This window comes from Andrena cerasifolii, chromosome 2 (genome assembly GCF_050908995.1).
Source record: "Andrena cerasifolii isolate SP2316 chromosome 2, iyAndCera1_principal, whole genome shotgun sequence".
Classification (NCBI taxonomy): domain Eukaryota; kingdom Metazoa; phylum Arthropoda; class Insecta; order Hymenoptera; family Andrenidae; genus Andrena; species Andrena cerasifolii.
Genome location: NC_135119.1, coordinates 17,847,855 through 17,865,581, shown reverse-complemented (window position 1 = coordinate 17,865,581; position 17,727 = coordinate 17,847,855). Strand labels below are relative to the sequence as shown.

Below are 17,727 nucleotides of genomic sequence, written 5' to 3'. Positions count from 1 at the left end.
GCATTCGTGCCTCGAAGGAAACGTACCTGTTCTGGAACCAGACTTGAACGACGCGCATATCGAGTCCTGTGTCCTGAGAGAGTTGCTCCCGCACGTGTCTCGCTGGCTTCGGGCTGGTGTTGTACGCTAATTTCAGCGTCTCCAGTTGCTTCGCCGTGATCGTAGTCCTCGGCCTTTTGTTCGGTTGGTCGCCGTCTATACTTCCTCCGTCGGCTAATTCTGCGATTCAAAAAGATAAACGCATTTCAATTTCCTTCCTAGGTTTATAGGATCGCAAGGGTGGCGGCTCTACGCTGACACCTTTGCGCGAGCCTCTGTAATCTACTTACTTCTACTGTCAAGTAACATGCTGGTATAACAAATGAGAGAACTATAATGAAATTCTTCTGCAACAACTTTTCAACGCGTGGCGCATACTGTCCGCTTTTCAGCGATCGACATTTCGGATGCTGTAAATGGTATGGACTTATACGGGGGCGCACATATTTGTTTATTGCCCGGGGACTCGATAAAGTAGCCAAGTCGTGAACAGTAAAGTGGACAAAATATTGATAGTGTGACCCAGGTTTAAGTTATCAAATGTGCAGTGCCTGAAAATGGCTCTCTTCTTCAAAAATTAATATGTAAACTCGTCGATTTTGGTATTAATCCTTCACAAAACTTTAGAAAAACATTGCCCAGATGATAATTCCATTTTTAAGTGCAATCTACAACGATTCACTTATAGAGTAGCGGAGAAAGACAGTTACCATTCTTCCGATTGGTTTTATTTTTTTAGCTTCAACTTGGAACTGTGGCATGTGTTTAATATACACATTCTGATGGGGAATTGAAAACTGTATGAAACCCAATTAAAGTAGAATTTATTTAATTGACAAAGAAAAGCTTTATACAGCATTGAATGGGACAACTTATTTTTGGGGTCGATAAAGGAGTACCTTTTGGTAACTTTTTAGGTCGTCTTAAAAGCAAAAGGTGCCCCCCCCAAATATTAGATTTTTTTTCAACACTTTTCAACAGTGGTAACTTCTTTGTCGGCTTTAAAAACGCGCTGTCCCGTTTAATGTTGTGAAAAGTTTTCGTTTGTTAGTTAAATAAATGCAACTTTAACTGGGTTTTGTACAGCTCTTCAATTCTTTATCAGAATATGTATATCGGGCACATGCTGCAGTTTTGAGTTGATGTTGAATAGTAATAGAGGCAGAGTGGAATGAAAAAATGGTAACTATTTGTCCGCTACTATAGTAAGCATGATGTACAATTATTTTTAAACAGTTGTGTGGATGTTAGTACGGTTTCTTTTTTCGTTACCTACCTTTCGCTTTCGCCTGTTCGTAGTCAGGCTTGCAGACGAGCTTTCTGTCTTCCATGAGGTAGAACTCGTCACCGGTGTCCAGCTGTCGGGAGCAAAGGGCGCACGAGAAACACGTTAGGTGGTAGACCAGCTCCTGTGCCCTTCGCACGACTTGCGACGGTGCTAATCCTTGGCCGCAGCCCGCGCATTTCGTCCCGAAACGCCTGCCACACCAACAACATACAACATTTCTCACATTACGTTCGCGCATTAGAGACAGCAATGTGTCGTCGTCTTACAGCGACACTGACACAACAGAAGAAAATATTTAAGATAGGGCGAATTAGTCTATAAGTATAATTGGAGAATATTGGAGTGGTCTAACAGTGTGGTGTGCCAAGGAATATAATAAGGTTTGCGGGAGGAATTAAAAGTGCCATTTAAAGGATCAAATACGTCCCCCAATAAAGAAACAAGCCTAGACTTTTCGTGAGCTCCAGACTTCTTTTATTGCCCCTTAAAATGTACAAAGTCGTCAAGTCAGGCGAGTCAGCCAGCATTACTCTGTCAGGCAAAATGCGGTCGTCACGAATACTGAAACTGGGCCCTTTCAAAGTCTCCTTATCTTGATACTCGCCGATGGCAGAGGAGGCAGACATTCTTTCCTCGGGGCACTATCTCGTAGGGCGTGCTAATACTTTCGATTTTCGTGGTTTAGAGAAACGTCAAAGAAGACACGCGCCGTTTCGAAGAATAATTAAGGAGCCCTCGTATTTGACGGTGAGGAGAGTAAATCAAGCATTTATCAAACTCGAACGATCTTCTCGGGGTTCCTGAGCGCGTTGCAGAGGCGGCACTTTCCATCCCCCTGGAGATTCTGATCCCAAGAAAGGGCGAGAGCACCATAGCGGAGGGCAGAGCGAAGGGGAAGAAAAGAGAGTTCCTTCGATTCGGCTAACAGGAGAAGAAAAATGGCGTCTCGGGCCTGCGAAGGTGTGGGTAGATGAGAAAAGGCATGCTCTTCTGACACAATCAATACCAGTGCTGGATATCGTACGTACACGTTTCATCTAACATTTCCATTTTTTTTCTCTCTCGCTATTTTATTACCCACCGGTGAGAATAGCGCGGACTTTCGGGTTATCCAGGCGCACTTTTTTCCGGCCGATAAGGAACCGCTGATAAGCGTTAATGCCCGCGCACTATCTGTTCAGATAGTGTTTTTTTTTTAGAAAAATGCACTTGTAACTCGTCATTGGTGATTACGTAATTGTATCTTCACTGCCTCACAGGTTTTGTGTATTCGTAATATGCAATGGAAATTTATTTATACGCTCGGTAGTTCGATTTTCAGCTACACTATTTCCTACTCATTTTGCCATTCTTAAGAGGGAGTTGTTGAAATTGTTATGGAACTTGCTCAACTTTTATGACATTTAAATGAGCTGATTATTCAATTAATTTTTATGTATTATGTGTGAAATTCATTCAGCACATGGATAATATTCAAAGTTTAATTTTTACATACGAATATGTGTTGCAAGAATATTGTTTATAATAATGTAAATAATGTGAATGACACTTGATAATCGAAGTGTCCTGTAGTGAAAAGGAATATAAATGGATGGAAGATGTATGTTTGAAATGGAGGGAACTTAAACGGGGCCAAATTTGCGAAATCAAAAAGTCCAGAAGTTGGTAATAGTCCTACTGTACTTTTTACGATAGAATTATTCGAGTCAGAGTTCTACCATCTTTCATTCAACTCAAATATTTCCTAATCTCCCTTACTCTTGTCGCATTATTAACCATTTATATAATAAAACAAATGTCGAGAACACAAAACAATTTTTACATCAATATCGAACGAATCATTGCACACTAATTTTCACAGAAAGTAAGCGAAACATTGTATTCGTTTAGACTCGATTAATTTTATCGTACAGGGGGAATTATCAACGTTTGGGTAATTTTTTTTTTAACGAAGATGCGGAGAGTTTCTCAATAAAGGAAATTTGAATACGTATAGCACAAAGAAGAACGATTTCGTGAATAGAAATAACTGTTGGTACTTACTTGAAGAAGTCATCTTTGCAGAAAACATGGCCGTTCCTCGCGAAACATTTGTCAGTTAACCTTGCACCGCAGTCCCGACACGTGAGACACCTTGCGTGCCAACACCTTTCCAGAACCCTCAGAACGTATTTGTCTAAAATCGCTTCTTGACAGCCGCCGCACTTTGGTATCGAGGCTGCAACAATCAAGAAATCCCCAATGGCTATAATTATCATCGGGAAAACATTGCAAGTACACGCGAATCAATCCATTACATTAAACAACAGATTTAAATATCTCTATAATATTCAAAAAAATTCGAGAAATTAAACTTTAGAGGATAAAGGATGGAGATACCTATATATGTTGTCGGAGAATTTGAAACTATAAAAGCGCGAACCTATCGAAATCGATTATACAGAACAGGTACGCCATTGAAATCTCAAGCTAGAGGCAATTATAATTGAAAGTTACGAAAGTTACAAGTACAAATTCATGTAGCAGATAATTGCGATGCATCAGGTGCGCATACATAAATTAGTAGCTTTAGTTTTATTATAATTTTAGGGAAATAGAATAAGGTTGAAGTAAATCGTGTTTACGGAAATTAAGAAGCTTATTAGCAATGCAAACCTTTATTGCATCCATTATACGCGCGTTTGGAATTCTTTTGTTATAGAACATATATTTATTTATGATCCATAATGATTAAACAGGATCTTGTTCCCTTGCATAAGGATTCACTACCACAGTTACTAACAATAAAAGTAAACTCTCGAATTTGCTTCCGCAACATTTAACAAGCCCTGTAGAAACCTCGTTCTCGCAGTAAATAATTTACTATTACACTTCCAGGGATAACCGCAACGAACAAACTTTCCCGATAACTGATAATCATAATTAGAACATTTAAGAAACTCCACCAAGTCCGACAAATAATTCCAAACAGTAAGATCTTCAACATACATACTCAAGGAACACCCCTGGTGGAATATAGTTATCACTTATTAAAATCCTCTTAAACAACGTTCAACGAATGTCGACTATCTTAAGCATCCCTACCAGAACTACTCAACCTTCCATCTCAGATTAACTCCTCTATCAGTCACCTCAGAATTCATTCCAGAAATGCTGCCACTGTCTGAAACATTAGCGTTAAATAGACGCCGAGTCTCTTAATCCTTCGACAAGCCGCTGCCGTGGGAGGGTATACTCGAAACTGGCAACGTTGTGTATTCACGCTCGCGCGAAGGGAAGCCTAACCAAAGGAGGTTGACGTCTATCACTTACAGTAGAGTATCTCAGGAATATGGGCCGGCAGACCGAGCTCCGCGGCTGGCTGGTCGAGGGGGTGCATGCCGTTGTGTGGAGCGTCGTCGAAGCTGGCGATGTTGCCCGCGCTTCTGGCGTTACTGCCATTCCGACGGACGTTCTGCGACTCTGGACTGTCGTGTGGCGGTGTCAAGACATCTTGACGAGCGCGCCGATACATCCCTTCCAGAGGTAGAGCCTCTCGACCCAACATCTCCAGGCTTATCATAGTCATAGCAGCGCTTTTCGATGCAACTCAAAGAAGCCACTGTCCGGTCATTTCAGCAACTTTGCCACTCACGAGTCGTGCTTATGGTCTGGCTTGATTCTTCGGCTTTACGAGGAACCCGATGGACAATATAGGGATCTCTGGTAGCTACTTTTTCACCTGACTTTGTAAAATTCTGTTTCAATTCTAGGTCAGGTGATCCTTAGTTGAACATTGTTTTGTCCATGAAGGCATTGTTTTGTGTGCATAGTAGGGGTTGTAATGGGTTTTGGGTGTTCTTTGGTGTTAATCCTTTGGTTATTTGGAAATGTTTTTATTGTATATTACTTTGTGTTCAGTTGGTATTCACTTGCATAATCTCCCACCCCTCGCGTTTATTAAGCTACGCTTATTTTCATCCACCGCTTATTCCACCCTCTTTACTTTCCTCCACACTTGCACCATTTATGTATTTCCTTTAATCGCATTCTTTGCTAACCCCCTAAGCAACTCGCGAAGCTGCACGAAACTCCAGTCCAGTAGCACGACATTTAGCAAACCCTAACTAGCTCCAGTGACCAACTATCCTGAAGAATATCAGTATTTACACCGATCACTTTCACTTTGCCCGAAGGCCTATCATGCTCAAGTCCATTTCCGCGTAATCTGCTCAATCAGCTGCCTCTCATCTACCCATTCATGAACCAGTTGCCTGTCACATTCTTCAAGTTCGTCCTTGGAACACAATCAAGCTATCGTCGTGTTGCACCCTCTCAGCGACTACTTTCACTAGCTGTCACTAACAGTTTCCCTGTGCAACGTTTTTATCTGTCCGTTGAACTATCGTTATCGGAGATACCGAAGACAATAGCGTTCTCCTTCCGGGCAATGTTAATCCAGGTTACGCGAGTGGTGTTGGATTGTCGGTGGCCGACCACGAGCGACCCATCGATACGACCGGTGTGAGAGTACGCGGACGACTGCCTGGCCGATGATGCAGCTGCTCGTGCGCACGTGACATTCGTGGGTGTGGCGGACTCCTGGTGGGGTATGTGTCGGGGTTATTGGGTGTGGTTCGCACCCACGCTTCCAAGGCTTGGTCGCCGATTGGAGGGAAGCTCGACCGCCCCCAATATGGCGATCGACGCATCATGAAGCGTCTTCTGAATGACCAAAGCTCTCTCCTGGCTAGCTGGTACCCGGTCTAGGGTGCCGGTGATGCACCGTTGACACGTTGCGATGCGCTTCGAGGGCGAGAGTGAAGCTTCCTGAAGGATAGGTGCGACCTCTGGTCCCTGGGCTGACCATGTGCCAACGGTTCCTCCGTAAAATCTTGGAGGTTCTGGGACGTCACTTTGCGGAGGAAGGCATCGCAAGTGGGAATGGGGGCAGTGAACTCTTTGAGGTATATTTCTTTTTGCGGCACTTTTCACGGGGCCATAGGGGTTCAAAGTGACTGATCGCCTTTGGGTGACGCGGCTATTAACGCGATAGACTTTGAAAGGTATATGGACAGCCTTTATCCCTTGCTAGTTTTTATGAGTTTGTTATTTCTTTGAATTGTCACGTGTATGGGTTCTTTCAGAGGATTGTTTTTAAAGTAGAAATGGGGAGATGCTTTTAGTAATCTCTGCGTAAAAACGCTCGGATCTAGGATACGGAATTAGAAGTATTCGAATGCTGATACAGTTGCGGGGATAGCGACGGCTTCTTTTCGAGACCGTACTGTATTCTTGAATCTATAATAGCTATGAACTTGAATTATAATCTGTTGAAACTTAATTAATAGAAACGGATTACGGCCACGTTCAAGACCTAGCCAAAAATTCTACATTAATATAATTCAATTTTATTAAAATAACTTTTCAAAATAACCACAAAATAAATCAGATATAGGTAGTCAGTCTTTATGGTAGAAAGGAGTTAAATTCGGATTCTATTGAAAGGGAACAATTTCGAATTCAGAAATAATTCTGTATGTGAAGGGTAAGGGGGAAAACAGGGAATGCCACAAAACAGCTTTATCGAGAAAATTAAGTTTCAGTACTTTAGTCCACCAGGAAATAAACAAAGTTCGATGAATTTACTTTTCTTATATAATTTTCTTCAGAGAAGTTTATGCTTAGGCAAAGAGTGGGGACATTATGGTGTGAAGGAAGAGCATATTTTGTTCCAGTGCAGTGTGAACATTTCCTGTTTTTAATCGGTATACTGAATCTTTAACGTTATCTTACAGGGGTATCTGAACTTTATAACCCTTTGTGATTCGACAGTTCTATAGTCTCAGTTCCCACCAACAAAATATGCTATAAATCGCAAAATCACGAAAAATGGACATTTCCAGGTTTTTCCCTTACCCTTCATGTTAGGAAGACAAGCTTTAACAATCTGTAGGTACATCAGTGACGTCTTAAGGGGTTATACCTAGTCAGCTTTCGAAAAAGAACGCGATTTTCAAGAATTTTTTGTGGAATATTTACTGCATATTTTATTACAACTATTCAAAACCAACTTTTTGTAAAAACCTTCGTTCATCTACTGAATTCAACCATATATTAACAGAATGTTTTTGAATTTTTAATTTTAGCTGATCCAGCTCAGAGAAAACTTGCTCACCGCACAGCGCCTTTATCAAAACAGCTTCCGCGCGAATGGCTGTTATTCGATCATTTCTTATTGTTTTTCTACAAAAAAATTACTGAGAGTTGCTACATATATGTACTTTTAAAATAAGCGAATAGTTGTAAAAAAAATATACAGTAGATATTCCACAAAAAATTCCCGAGAATCGCGTTCTTTTTCGAAAGCTGACTAGGTATAACCCCTTAACATAGAGGCGAAGGAGGCAGTCGCCTCAGGGCCCCTGGAAAATTGGAAAATTAAAAAAAAATGGAAAAGCTAGAAAAGAATTGGAAATGGGTCCTCCAACAGTAACAGAAAGAAAATAACGAATAGGTACACCAAAATTTAGATTTTAAAATGGGGCCCATTTCTCGTGGAATGCACCCCACGTTTAATCTCGTTTATTTAAATGTTTCAATACTTTTTCACTTCGCGCGGTAAATTTGATTTTGTATAACCTAGTCTAAGTTAGGGGGCCTCATATGGAGCTCGCCTGAGGACCCCCGAAAACAATAACACGTCACCACGGTACGTACAATATCCACAAAACAATTCCAAGAACCATCTCCCTTTCCCTCGTATTTCCCATCACTCAACTATAAAATCAATGAAAGAAAATCAACTCATCCCAGCATTGACTATACCGACGCGACGAAAGGGAAATCAAAAGCGAAAAAAATTACAAGAAACCTCTCCTTCTCTTTGTGCTCGTATTTTTCTTTCGTCGATAATCATTCAGCATTTGCGCATCCATTCCCACTGCCCACCGCTACGGTCCCTTTCATCAGAATCGTCACGTAAAAGAATTCCAGGCCTCTCCTTGGCGAGTTCCTTTGGCAACGTCTAGAGAGCCGCGCCGATTGTGAAAGCAAGCGCCGTGGAAAGGCAAAGAAAGTGGGTGGCGGTGGATGGAGGCGAAAGCAGCGAAAAACGGAGAAAGAAAGAGAGAGAGAGAGAGTGAGAGAGAGTAAGGAAGAAGCTGAAGAAGCGGAGGAACGAGGTAGCTGTGTGTGTGTGGGAGGGGACAAAGGATCTGAGCGAAATTAAGAACAGCCGTGCAGGGGGATGAGGGTCGCCATTTTATAATCTTAGTCGAGATCAGTCGTGTATACTCTTTTCTCGTCGCTCGCTGATTCGCGCGCGCCCATCCACACCGAACCGAATAAGTCGCGGGGGTGGTATAGGTCGACGTATAAGTAGACGTATAGATACGTCCACCACCATCAAACGGCACACTTTTCAATATGCGTCTTTGTTTCTCTCGGTCGAGCTCCTAGCCTCTTTGTCCTTCCACCTCGCTCCCCTTTCGCCACCCAGATGAAAACTTCCCCTGTCCTGTTTCGAACGCGAAGCACCAGCTCGGGATTTTCCCCTGGCCGACGAAATCCGATCGTATCTTTAAAGAATACGTTAATGTCGCTTTTTTTTTTGGCACAGGTACGAACTGGGGTGACTTTCATAGCCTGGGTTCTTGCAGGCAGTGCTTTGAAATTGGGGCTAATGGAATTTATTGTTAAAACGAGTTACGAAAATTGCGTTATATTTTGGGTAAGGCAGAATTGTGGGAAATTTTGAGAAGTCTGTTCTGAAATCGAAAACTCGCTTTTAGCTGTTGCAGTGGGTTTCGAAATACCTATTGGAATTGAATGACACTTCTGTTTAATTTAGCCTTCAGGAATAGTAACTCGGATCTGACTGGGACTGATGTAAGTTACACACGTGGGAACGTGGCTTTACTCCGACAGTCTTGGGCGCACGCCTCCTTGCGCTTCTCATCGGGAAGTAGAGGCCAGGGCAGACTAACACTGCTGGAAATTACATATGTGGGAATGTAGCTTTACTGGAAGAATTCTGTGCACTTCCTAGTTTCTACTTGTCATCGGGAAGTGGAAGGCAGAACTGACGAGTGACGAGAAGTGCACGCGTGCGAACGTGGCTTCCCTCCAACAACATCGAGCACACTCTTCTTTGGGGGTTTCATCGGGAAGTGGAAGTCAGAACTGACTGGGATCGACGGAAACGATTCGGAAGATCTAACGACGCGTAACTACTGCATGTAGCAAGCGTTATTTGTCGTTGAAAAAGCGCCCTACACCCTAGCTGACAGATCAACCCGCGTATCGAACATTTTTATTGGCACGTCATTCCGGGGCCAAGGAAGAGAAGGTGACGCTAACGCATAACAGATTTTATGGGCATGGCTATCGCTGTGCATGCAAAAGTGCCGAACCATCTGTTGCCCCCGTGGCCCCATCCGCCACATCAGGTGGAAAATTTTACATTCTCCGCGGCGTAGACAGAGAGGAGGCATCGTTCCAGCGATTATGGTTCCGCAGTGCGATCATAAACGCGTGGATGACTTCTCTGATAATCCTCGGTTTTCACGGCCGATTAAAGCCTCGTGAACTCAGCGCGGCTCGCGCGAACACGTCTTCGCCTGGCGTATAAACGGAACCCACTGCCACCGTTCGCCGGGCACGATGAATACGCGAATTTAGTGGCGTCGTTATTTTAATGAATATCCGTCTGGTGTTTACTGAAGCTGATGAAATCTACGCGCGTATTCTGAATACTCGGAGGATCAAGGAAGAGCTGCTGGGAGAGCTCTTGAAGGTAAGCTGCTTTAGAGACGATACCTCGTAGCCAAAAATCTGTCAGTTGTTCAAACTAACTGCACAGAGTATACTAGTTCTATACACATCTCATTTCGAGTAAAATCTTAGGAGACACGAAATTCGAATAGCATAACTGTCATCCAAATCTGTGCAACTTAAAATCCTAGGTACGTCTGCACGACGACACTTTTGTGTTTAGATCAAGTGTATACGACAGTCGAAAAAATTTCCAGAAGATTGGAAACTGCCTAGAGCAGTCCGCGACACTGAATTCGACCTATCGTCGCGGGAGTTGCACCTAGAGCTAGACTCAAGACATTGCAACTAGCTCTAGCTAGACACAAAAGTGTCGTCGTGTAGACGTGCCTTTATTTCTATTAAAAATTCAGAAACTCAGGGCCCTTTCACACGAAACATTTGTGTATCCCATGACTGGTCTCTAAAAGATATCCACGAATCAATGTTTTTCTATGCATCTTTGTCAAACAATCACCATCTCTACCAACTGAATATGTCTGACCTACCAATTGCCAGCCACACAAAAGTCCCGCCTGAAACAGGCCTCACAGTCTCAATCGCCAAACAGAGAACCCCCGAGACTCAACTTTATGTATGTCCCCAACACTGCGCTCAAGCATACCCCGCACGTAGCGCGCACCCATTATCCGAAGTCCCAACGCCCAGAGTGTTAAAAATAAATGTACAATAATCCTCAGAGAAGCTCGGGACGTCCTCCGACGCTTCAGCCTGCAGCACGGTCCGAGGAGGAGAGCCGATACATCCGATACAACCCTCTCGCTTCCATCAGGAGGATTCATTAAAGGGGTGTCTCTGCGATTGCGCGACCCCGTGATTTCCGTGGGCGTCCTCCTCAGGCTTCGATCACGCGAGCCCACCCTTCGTCGGCTCCGTTGCACATGTCGACACGCCTCCAGGAGTCGTCCGTCACCGTAAAAAGCATCAGCACGGGGGTTTATCGCGGCCTATCCAAGGGTGGAGGTCTACTCGCCCACGGGGTCCCTCCTGTGACGGCTCGTGGCAAAACTAACGACCACGGGGGAACAAACGGGGGGGGCACCCAGCGAGCACCGGCTCGCCAGCCTGGAACGCGTCCCCTGTCTACCCCGCTGCCCCTCGACACTGCACACTTGACCCGACAAACGATGACATTTCTATTTTTCATTTTGCTTCCTTCGAGGATATCGTAAATATCAGCGGCGGCGGGCATCGGGGTGCGAAGGGTGACGGGCACGCGAGGCTGGATTTGAATCATTATCGGCGATGCTGGTGCCCCGTCAGCTATCACTGAGGATGATTCCTGTTCTATGTTCTAATTTTGACGGTAGCAGCCTTGCTTTTGAGCTTCTTGGGTTTACTGAAGCGTGTGCGTTAAGCAGGTTGCGTGGTGACGTTTATGGGTCCACACAGATGTGGAGTTTGATATGCGAATGTAGGGATTGTTAGTACCTAGTACAACGGACGTGTTGTATTCTTTCATCTAAACTGCATTTTGCGGTTGGGTATGTCTCTTATGCATATTGAGTTGTAGGTAAATGAACACTTGATAGACTGAACTGGACTTCGTAACTCTTAAACACCACACTATATTTTCCTAACGCTTCCACCACACTGGGCCCCTGCAACCCAGAATTTTCTTTCCTCTATATATCAGGATCTGCTGCACCGATTTAAACAATTTTTTTTTTAATCAATTCGTCAGACAATCAGGAAATGGAATATATCAATAGTTTGGTAAAAAATCTTTTGATGTTTAATATATTTTGAAAAAAAAACGTCCGCGTTCTGAAAGTTCCGTTTTTTCTTCTTTTAATCGCAGCTTTTTCTCACAAAAGGTACAGAAACACCATCATCAATGCTATTCTATCCTGAGTAATTAAAGGTTGACTCTAGTCATCTAAAAAAAAAAAATTCAGTGTAAATATCCAAGACTTTACAGGCAAACGCCAATAATTAATTCGATAGAGGAAAGGATCTACGTATCATCAGCGCCAAAATTATCGCTTCCCACCATTCGGCGGTCTCGACGATAAAAAAGGAACGGTGGCGTTTAACGCAGCGCTGTATTTCTCCCAGGAAACATCTTGTATAGAAAGTTCTACGGACGCAGAAAAAAAAAGTCGGCGCCGATGAAATATGCGCGTTTATGCGTTTCGTACGTTTTTTAATCCAACTCCGTTCTCGGTCTGGCAGGGGGAAACGGCCGCGAGGGTGCAAGGCGGAGGGGGTGGAATCGGAGGCAAGATACAACTGCATATAATCGAATTTGCACGGGCAGATCTTCTCTATGGGCGTTTCCATTACATCGGCGGGTAATAAATTACAGCGCCCTTGCCGCGTAAATACGTTTGAATTTATACCGGCTCGGTTGCTCGCCTGGCCCATTTACGCATATGGTTTTTCAGCCGGCGAACCTTCGGCTAGCCCCCATCTATACAGGCGCGCGTGCCGATCAAACTAATATTCCACCGGACCTGAAGCCTTTTAAATTTCCCATGAATACATCACGCGGCCTCTAACGAGGCTGGGGGTTGCTACTTCGATGGGCATTTTTCGGGTCGAATTGGGTCTGAAACTTAATTTTGAATAAAATGTTTATTCGTATTAAAATATTTATTTGTATTTATAATTACCTTTATGCACGTGCAGCTCATTTTGATGTCACATCTTTTTTTACTTTATAATTATTATTATCTTCAATTTTTTGTGATTTATTTGATTTCATGTACTTGGCGCAATTTTTTTACTTTTCTGAAGTTTTTTATGGAGATATAAAATTTTGGTAAGGGGTAGCTAAGTATATTTTGTCGCTTTATAACTAAGTAACTGTTGTAGGTATTTAATCGCGAATGAAATAGTCTGTTTAAACACTTTAAACTTCGTTTTTAACTACATATGTTTTTCTATATACATAACCTAAAATTTTAGGGTGCCAATGATTGTACTTTTATGCCTATTTTTGTATTTCATTGAATATTTTTAGAATAAAATACTTAATAGGTACCTACTCCAGATGTTTTATTTTAATGAGAAATCCATAGTCCTTGATAATAACTGAACATTAAAACCACATAAAAACTCCACAAAAAAAATATAGACTTTCCAATTGGGATATCCGCTTAGGGTGGCAGTCGTTGTACAGTTCACCCTACCCTCTACAATTCATCGTATTCTCCAGTATTCCCAGCCGCAGCTCCGCAAAGCCAGAAGCACGTCGAAAAGGATTCGGATCACTTGTTAGCGACTCCTTTCGTCGCTAAACACTGCAACAGCCTGCTGCGGAACATCGCCTTCCCTAAATGCACCCAGTGCGCCGCGTTGCGTGCAGAGGCATCAAAGCTACCGGGGACAAGCGTCGCTGAAAAAATAATAAACCATCGTTCCTGCCCGGATCCGCTCGCGACGCACAGAAAAGCCACCCCGCCGCGTCGATGGGCGAAGCGCGAACAAACGTCCGCCGACGAGCCCGGCCGCCATCCGAGTGAATCGCGACTCCGTGCGGCGCGCGCGACGAGAGGAACCGTGCCCGCGGAGATCGGCGGAGATCTTTCGTCGCGGGACGAGAAAAAGCGAGGCGATTTCTCGCGACAAGCGCGACGACCAAAAACAGAAGTTAGCGCCAGATGTGCCATTGTGTCATAGGACTGCGCGGCGGAAGCGTCGACAGGGTGAAGGCAGGAGGAGGAGAGAAAAAAAATAGAGGGGAACATAGAGCGAGGAGGAACGGACAGGGAGGGACGGGGATGCGAAAAGAGAATACGTAGCAGGCAAACTGGAAAAAAGGGGGATGAACGGGTGGAGGGAACGAGAAGGGATGCAGCAGGATGGAGGGGGAGGAGGAGGAGGAGGTAAGGGCGTAGTTATCAGTACCGTGTCGGCAGTAAACAAGGAGAACGTAGGAAAAGGGAGAGAAAGAGACGGGGGTGAAGCAAGGGTGGTTAGGTGATAGGGGCGCCTGCGTGGGTGTGCCGTCGCGGCAGGATAACCACCACCTCGCCAACAACCCCTTCCCCCTCGTTTCCACCCGCGACCTCGGCCCGCCAACCCCCTCCAGCTATCTCGTCATTTCGAATTCGGGTCCGTGCAATCCTCGTGCAACCCCCCCCCCCCCACCCCCCATGAAAAGCAACCCCTTACAAAGCCCGACGACAGCTCCCTCTCATTGTCTCCACGGCACCGGCCGTGATCTCTCAAACGTTTGTACGGTTAAATGGGCTTAAACGACATACGCCCGCGCATTTGCGTGCACCGGTCCGTGCTCGCAGAACCTTTCAAGTCCCTTTCCCTTTCCCTTTTATTTTCCCCGGGCATAATCAAAAGTAACGCGATCCCCGGAGATCGACGATCCTCCAGCGCCGAGTTTTGACTCCGCGATGATGGTGCGTTTTTTATAGCCATCGGCGGGCGGCCGAAAATTTCACTGTCTGCGCCTGGCTGCGTGGTTGTTAGAGCTTTCCGCGCGGCTTTATTCGATGCCGCTGATTCTGCAGCTTCCACGGCTTCGTTTCGACTTGGACCAATGATATTCGGTGTTTGGCGGTTCGAGTATTGGCTCGCAGAGCTTCCAGGTTTTGTGGGGTTCAGTGAATATAAAATCAAATTGCAGTTTTGAGTATTCTTGTCCGGGTTGACGCAATGAGGTCTTTTAGGGCCCTCTGCTTCTTCAAACTTCTGCTGTTTTTAGCGGGATTTGGTTTCTGGAGAATTGGAAAATGTGTGGTGCGAGTTAAAGAAGAGGAGGGGGAGATGATTTATTTCTGGAGTCCTATGTTTTGCTCAAAAATTGATTTAGTGTCACTGCAGAGAGAGAGACCTCGAGACGCCATGCCAGGGGAACTATACATAGCTGCGTTTTTACCGAATTTGAAGCGGGACTTGAAAAGCTCTCTTAACCAAGTTGAAACACGATTTTGTGTGATTGTAGAGGTAGACTCGGGGGAAACTATTTTTGCAGTGCACCGTATGATTGAATAGGTTTAATATAGATTTTTCCGAATCTCGAATGACAACTTGCAAGGGGAGGACCCCATGTGGTAGACACCGATTTTGACGAGCCTTGACACGATGTCGAAAATAAGTAAATAGGTGTACGAGCGTTTCAGCCAATAGGCCTTAATAATAGAGATATTTACATGTAAATTATTACAAATTTCATAGTGGCTGTGGGGTTTTAGTGGGTAAAAATCCCACACTGCCTTGGCGCCCGCGGGAGATTCCCTTCTGAAGGCGTCGGGGTGCCTTTTGGAGATGGCTCCACGTTAAAAAAAACTTTATAAATTATTTTTTATATAAATTATTTTTTTATAAGTTTTTTTTGTTAACTTGGGGAAATTTTCAAAAGGCACCCTGACTCCTTCAGAGGGGAATCCCCCGATTTTTACCCATTAAAACCACACGGCCACTATGAAATTTTTAAGAAACGCTCGGACATCTATTTACTTATTTTCGACTTAGATTCATCGTGCCAAGGCTCATCAAAATCGGTGCTACCACATGGTGTCCTCCCCTTGTTAGTGTAAAATGTCAAGACAGTGTACGTGTTATGTAACAATTCCTTTAATTTTAACAATTAATTTCTAATAATTTTTCAAAAACACATATTTGTACAAGGAAGCCATTACTGAGTAGTTGTACCTACTGAATAAATGACGTTCTCTTAATAAAATGCGTTTCGTTTAAGTTTGCAGTTCTGGTAGGATATGTAAGTATATATACAGGTACAATTTCTGTACACTTCTATCCTATTTCCCTAACCGTGCAATTAAATTTTCTTCCGTCACACAATTTTTTTCTACTAAAACTGACATACGTATGCAATGATGGCAGAATTACCGTTACAAGGAGAATGCAATTAGGTAAAGTGCATTGAGACCGAGGTGAAACCAACACACTGTGCGAAGAACAGGACGAGTTGGACGTAATATGACGAAACAGAATATCAACGATTATGATCGTGGACGTTACGAGTGGAATATCATTAAACTAAGTAGTTGAACAATGTATTATTCAACATTTACGTTCAAATTCCACGGTGCACAACAAAAATGTAATTTAATCAATTTTCAGACTGTCCATACATCATCATTCTTTCTTTTCTAAAATCAGTTTGAATCTCTCAACGCTAAGGTGAAGAGTTTTTCAAACTATCTTGTACCTTGCTGCAATTGTTGATAAGTAAATTGACAGCAAATTATTTTATTAGTTCCTCCTCGTTTTAGCAATCCTTTTAGGACTGTACATTCTTACAATATCTTATCACTTCCTTCATTTTTAAGATTATACTTTTCAGAGATTAAGTTGCATAAATATGTAAAACAGCTTATTTGCATGCTGGTGTTTCTGCTCATTTCGAGGAATAGTTAACAATATAATTCTTTCTGTGCAAAATTTAGATACGTTTCTTATCAATCATCAGTCTAAGTTTATTTTGAGCATCGCAACGCATCACAAGGATAATTACAGTGCTATTACAAAATGCCTGCTAACAATAAGTTCCCTCTTGTCCAGTTAGGGTCTTTTCCCACTAAACACTTCTGTAATTCACAACTTGTATTTCAGATATATATTCACTCGAGGGTACTACTTTAACCAAGTTAAAAAAAGTTGGAAAATATGCGACACTTGTCAGTCGCATAAAAGTGTCACATATGAAAAATCCCTAAAGGTGCGACTCCACGGTGAGATTAGATTTTCCATGTGACTTTTCTATCATGGGACAAAAATCTCAGCAACAACTAAACGCATACAATGGAAATTGTCGCGAGAGATGAGATTTTTGAAAATAGGTATATCATGAAACTTGTCTCACGAGAATCCAATTTCATGAAACTAAGGACAAAATAATTAAAAAACGATAAAATAATGGTCTCATAATAAAGTCTAAATAAAGTCTCACGTGGGGCAAGATATTTTTGTTGCATCGTGGATTTGCACCTTTACAATGTTAATCGTAATCGTCCACATGTTAAACATTCTTTTTACCACAATTCTATTTTACGTATTTTGCAAACAATCATGCAACGGTGGCTCAAGTAAATCTATCAAATGGTGCACAGACGTAGCGAGAGTATCGTGAGCATCATATACAGATAAATATCTGAAGGGGAGCCGGCAATGGCGGCCGACGATGAAATAAATCCGACGTGCCTAACCAATGACATTAATAAATCCAATATCTTCCGACCGATAAAACGGCAACCGAGCCGTCGAATCAGTTTTTCTCCCTTCTGTCTGGTCGAGCCAGGCAAACAGTTGGCCTGGACGACGAAAATTCATCGGGAATTGTGCAAACACGTATAAAATGCGCACAATGTGTCCGCGGGCCCGGCTAATATGCGAATGGCTCGTTGTGGCTCGGAGGACCCCTATAAAAAGCCCGTGGACCTGTCTCCCTTCAGTGGGGTGAGCGTTTTCAAGAAAAACGCGTGTCATTTTAATGCGTTTTATCATTTAGTCATTTTCTCTTCGTAAAGGCTAATTCAGTCACGTCGAGTAATTTAGTCGAGTAGTAAGTAATTTAGTAATTTTTCGTCTGTGAACACTAAAATTTAGTTAAGTAGTTTAGTAAAGCAATGGTAGATTACTAAATTACTCGCTACTCGACT

General features: G+C 43.3%; 1 protein-coding gene across 4 annotated transcripts in view; it reads right to left on the bottom strand.

The window, feature by feature from the left end:
• Positions 1-17,727, bottom strand: part of Lim3 (Lim3 homeobox protein) — an 81,283-nt gene that overhangs the window by 9,856 nt on the left and 53,700 nt on the right. The window contains exons 1-4 of one of the 4 annotated variants that reach the window (XM_076831305.1): positions 4,640-6,158; positions 3,371-3,545; positions 1,316-1,527; positions 27-219 (exon numbers count right to left, since the gene is read on the bottom strand). In XM_076831305.1, coding sequence (XP_076687420.1) covers positions 27-219; positions 1,316-1,527; positions 3,371-3,545; positions 4,640-4,895 — 836 coding nt within the window. In that variant the 5' untranslated portion in view covers positions 4,896-6,158. Of the gene's footprint in view, positions 1-26; positions 220-1,315; positions 1,528-3,370; positions 3,546-4,639; positions 6,159-17,727 lie in introns of those variants that run through there. The other 3 variants (XM_076831306.1, XM_076831302.1, XM_076831303.1) reach the window with 3 other exon arrangements.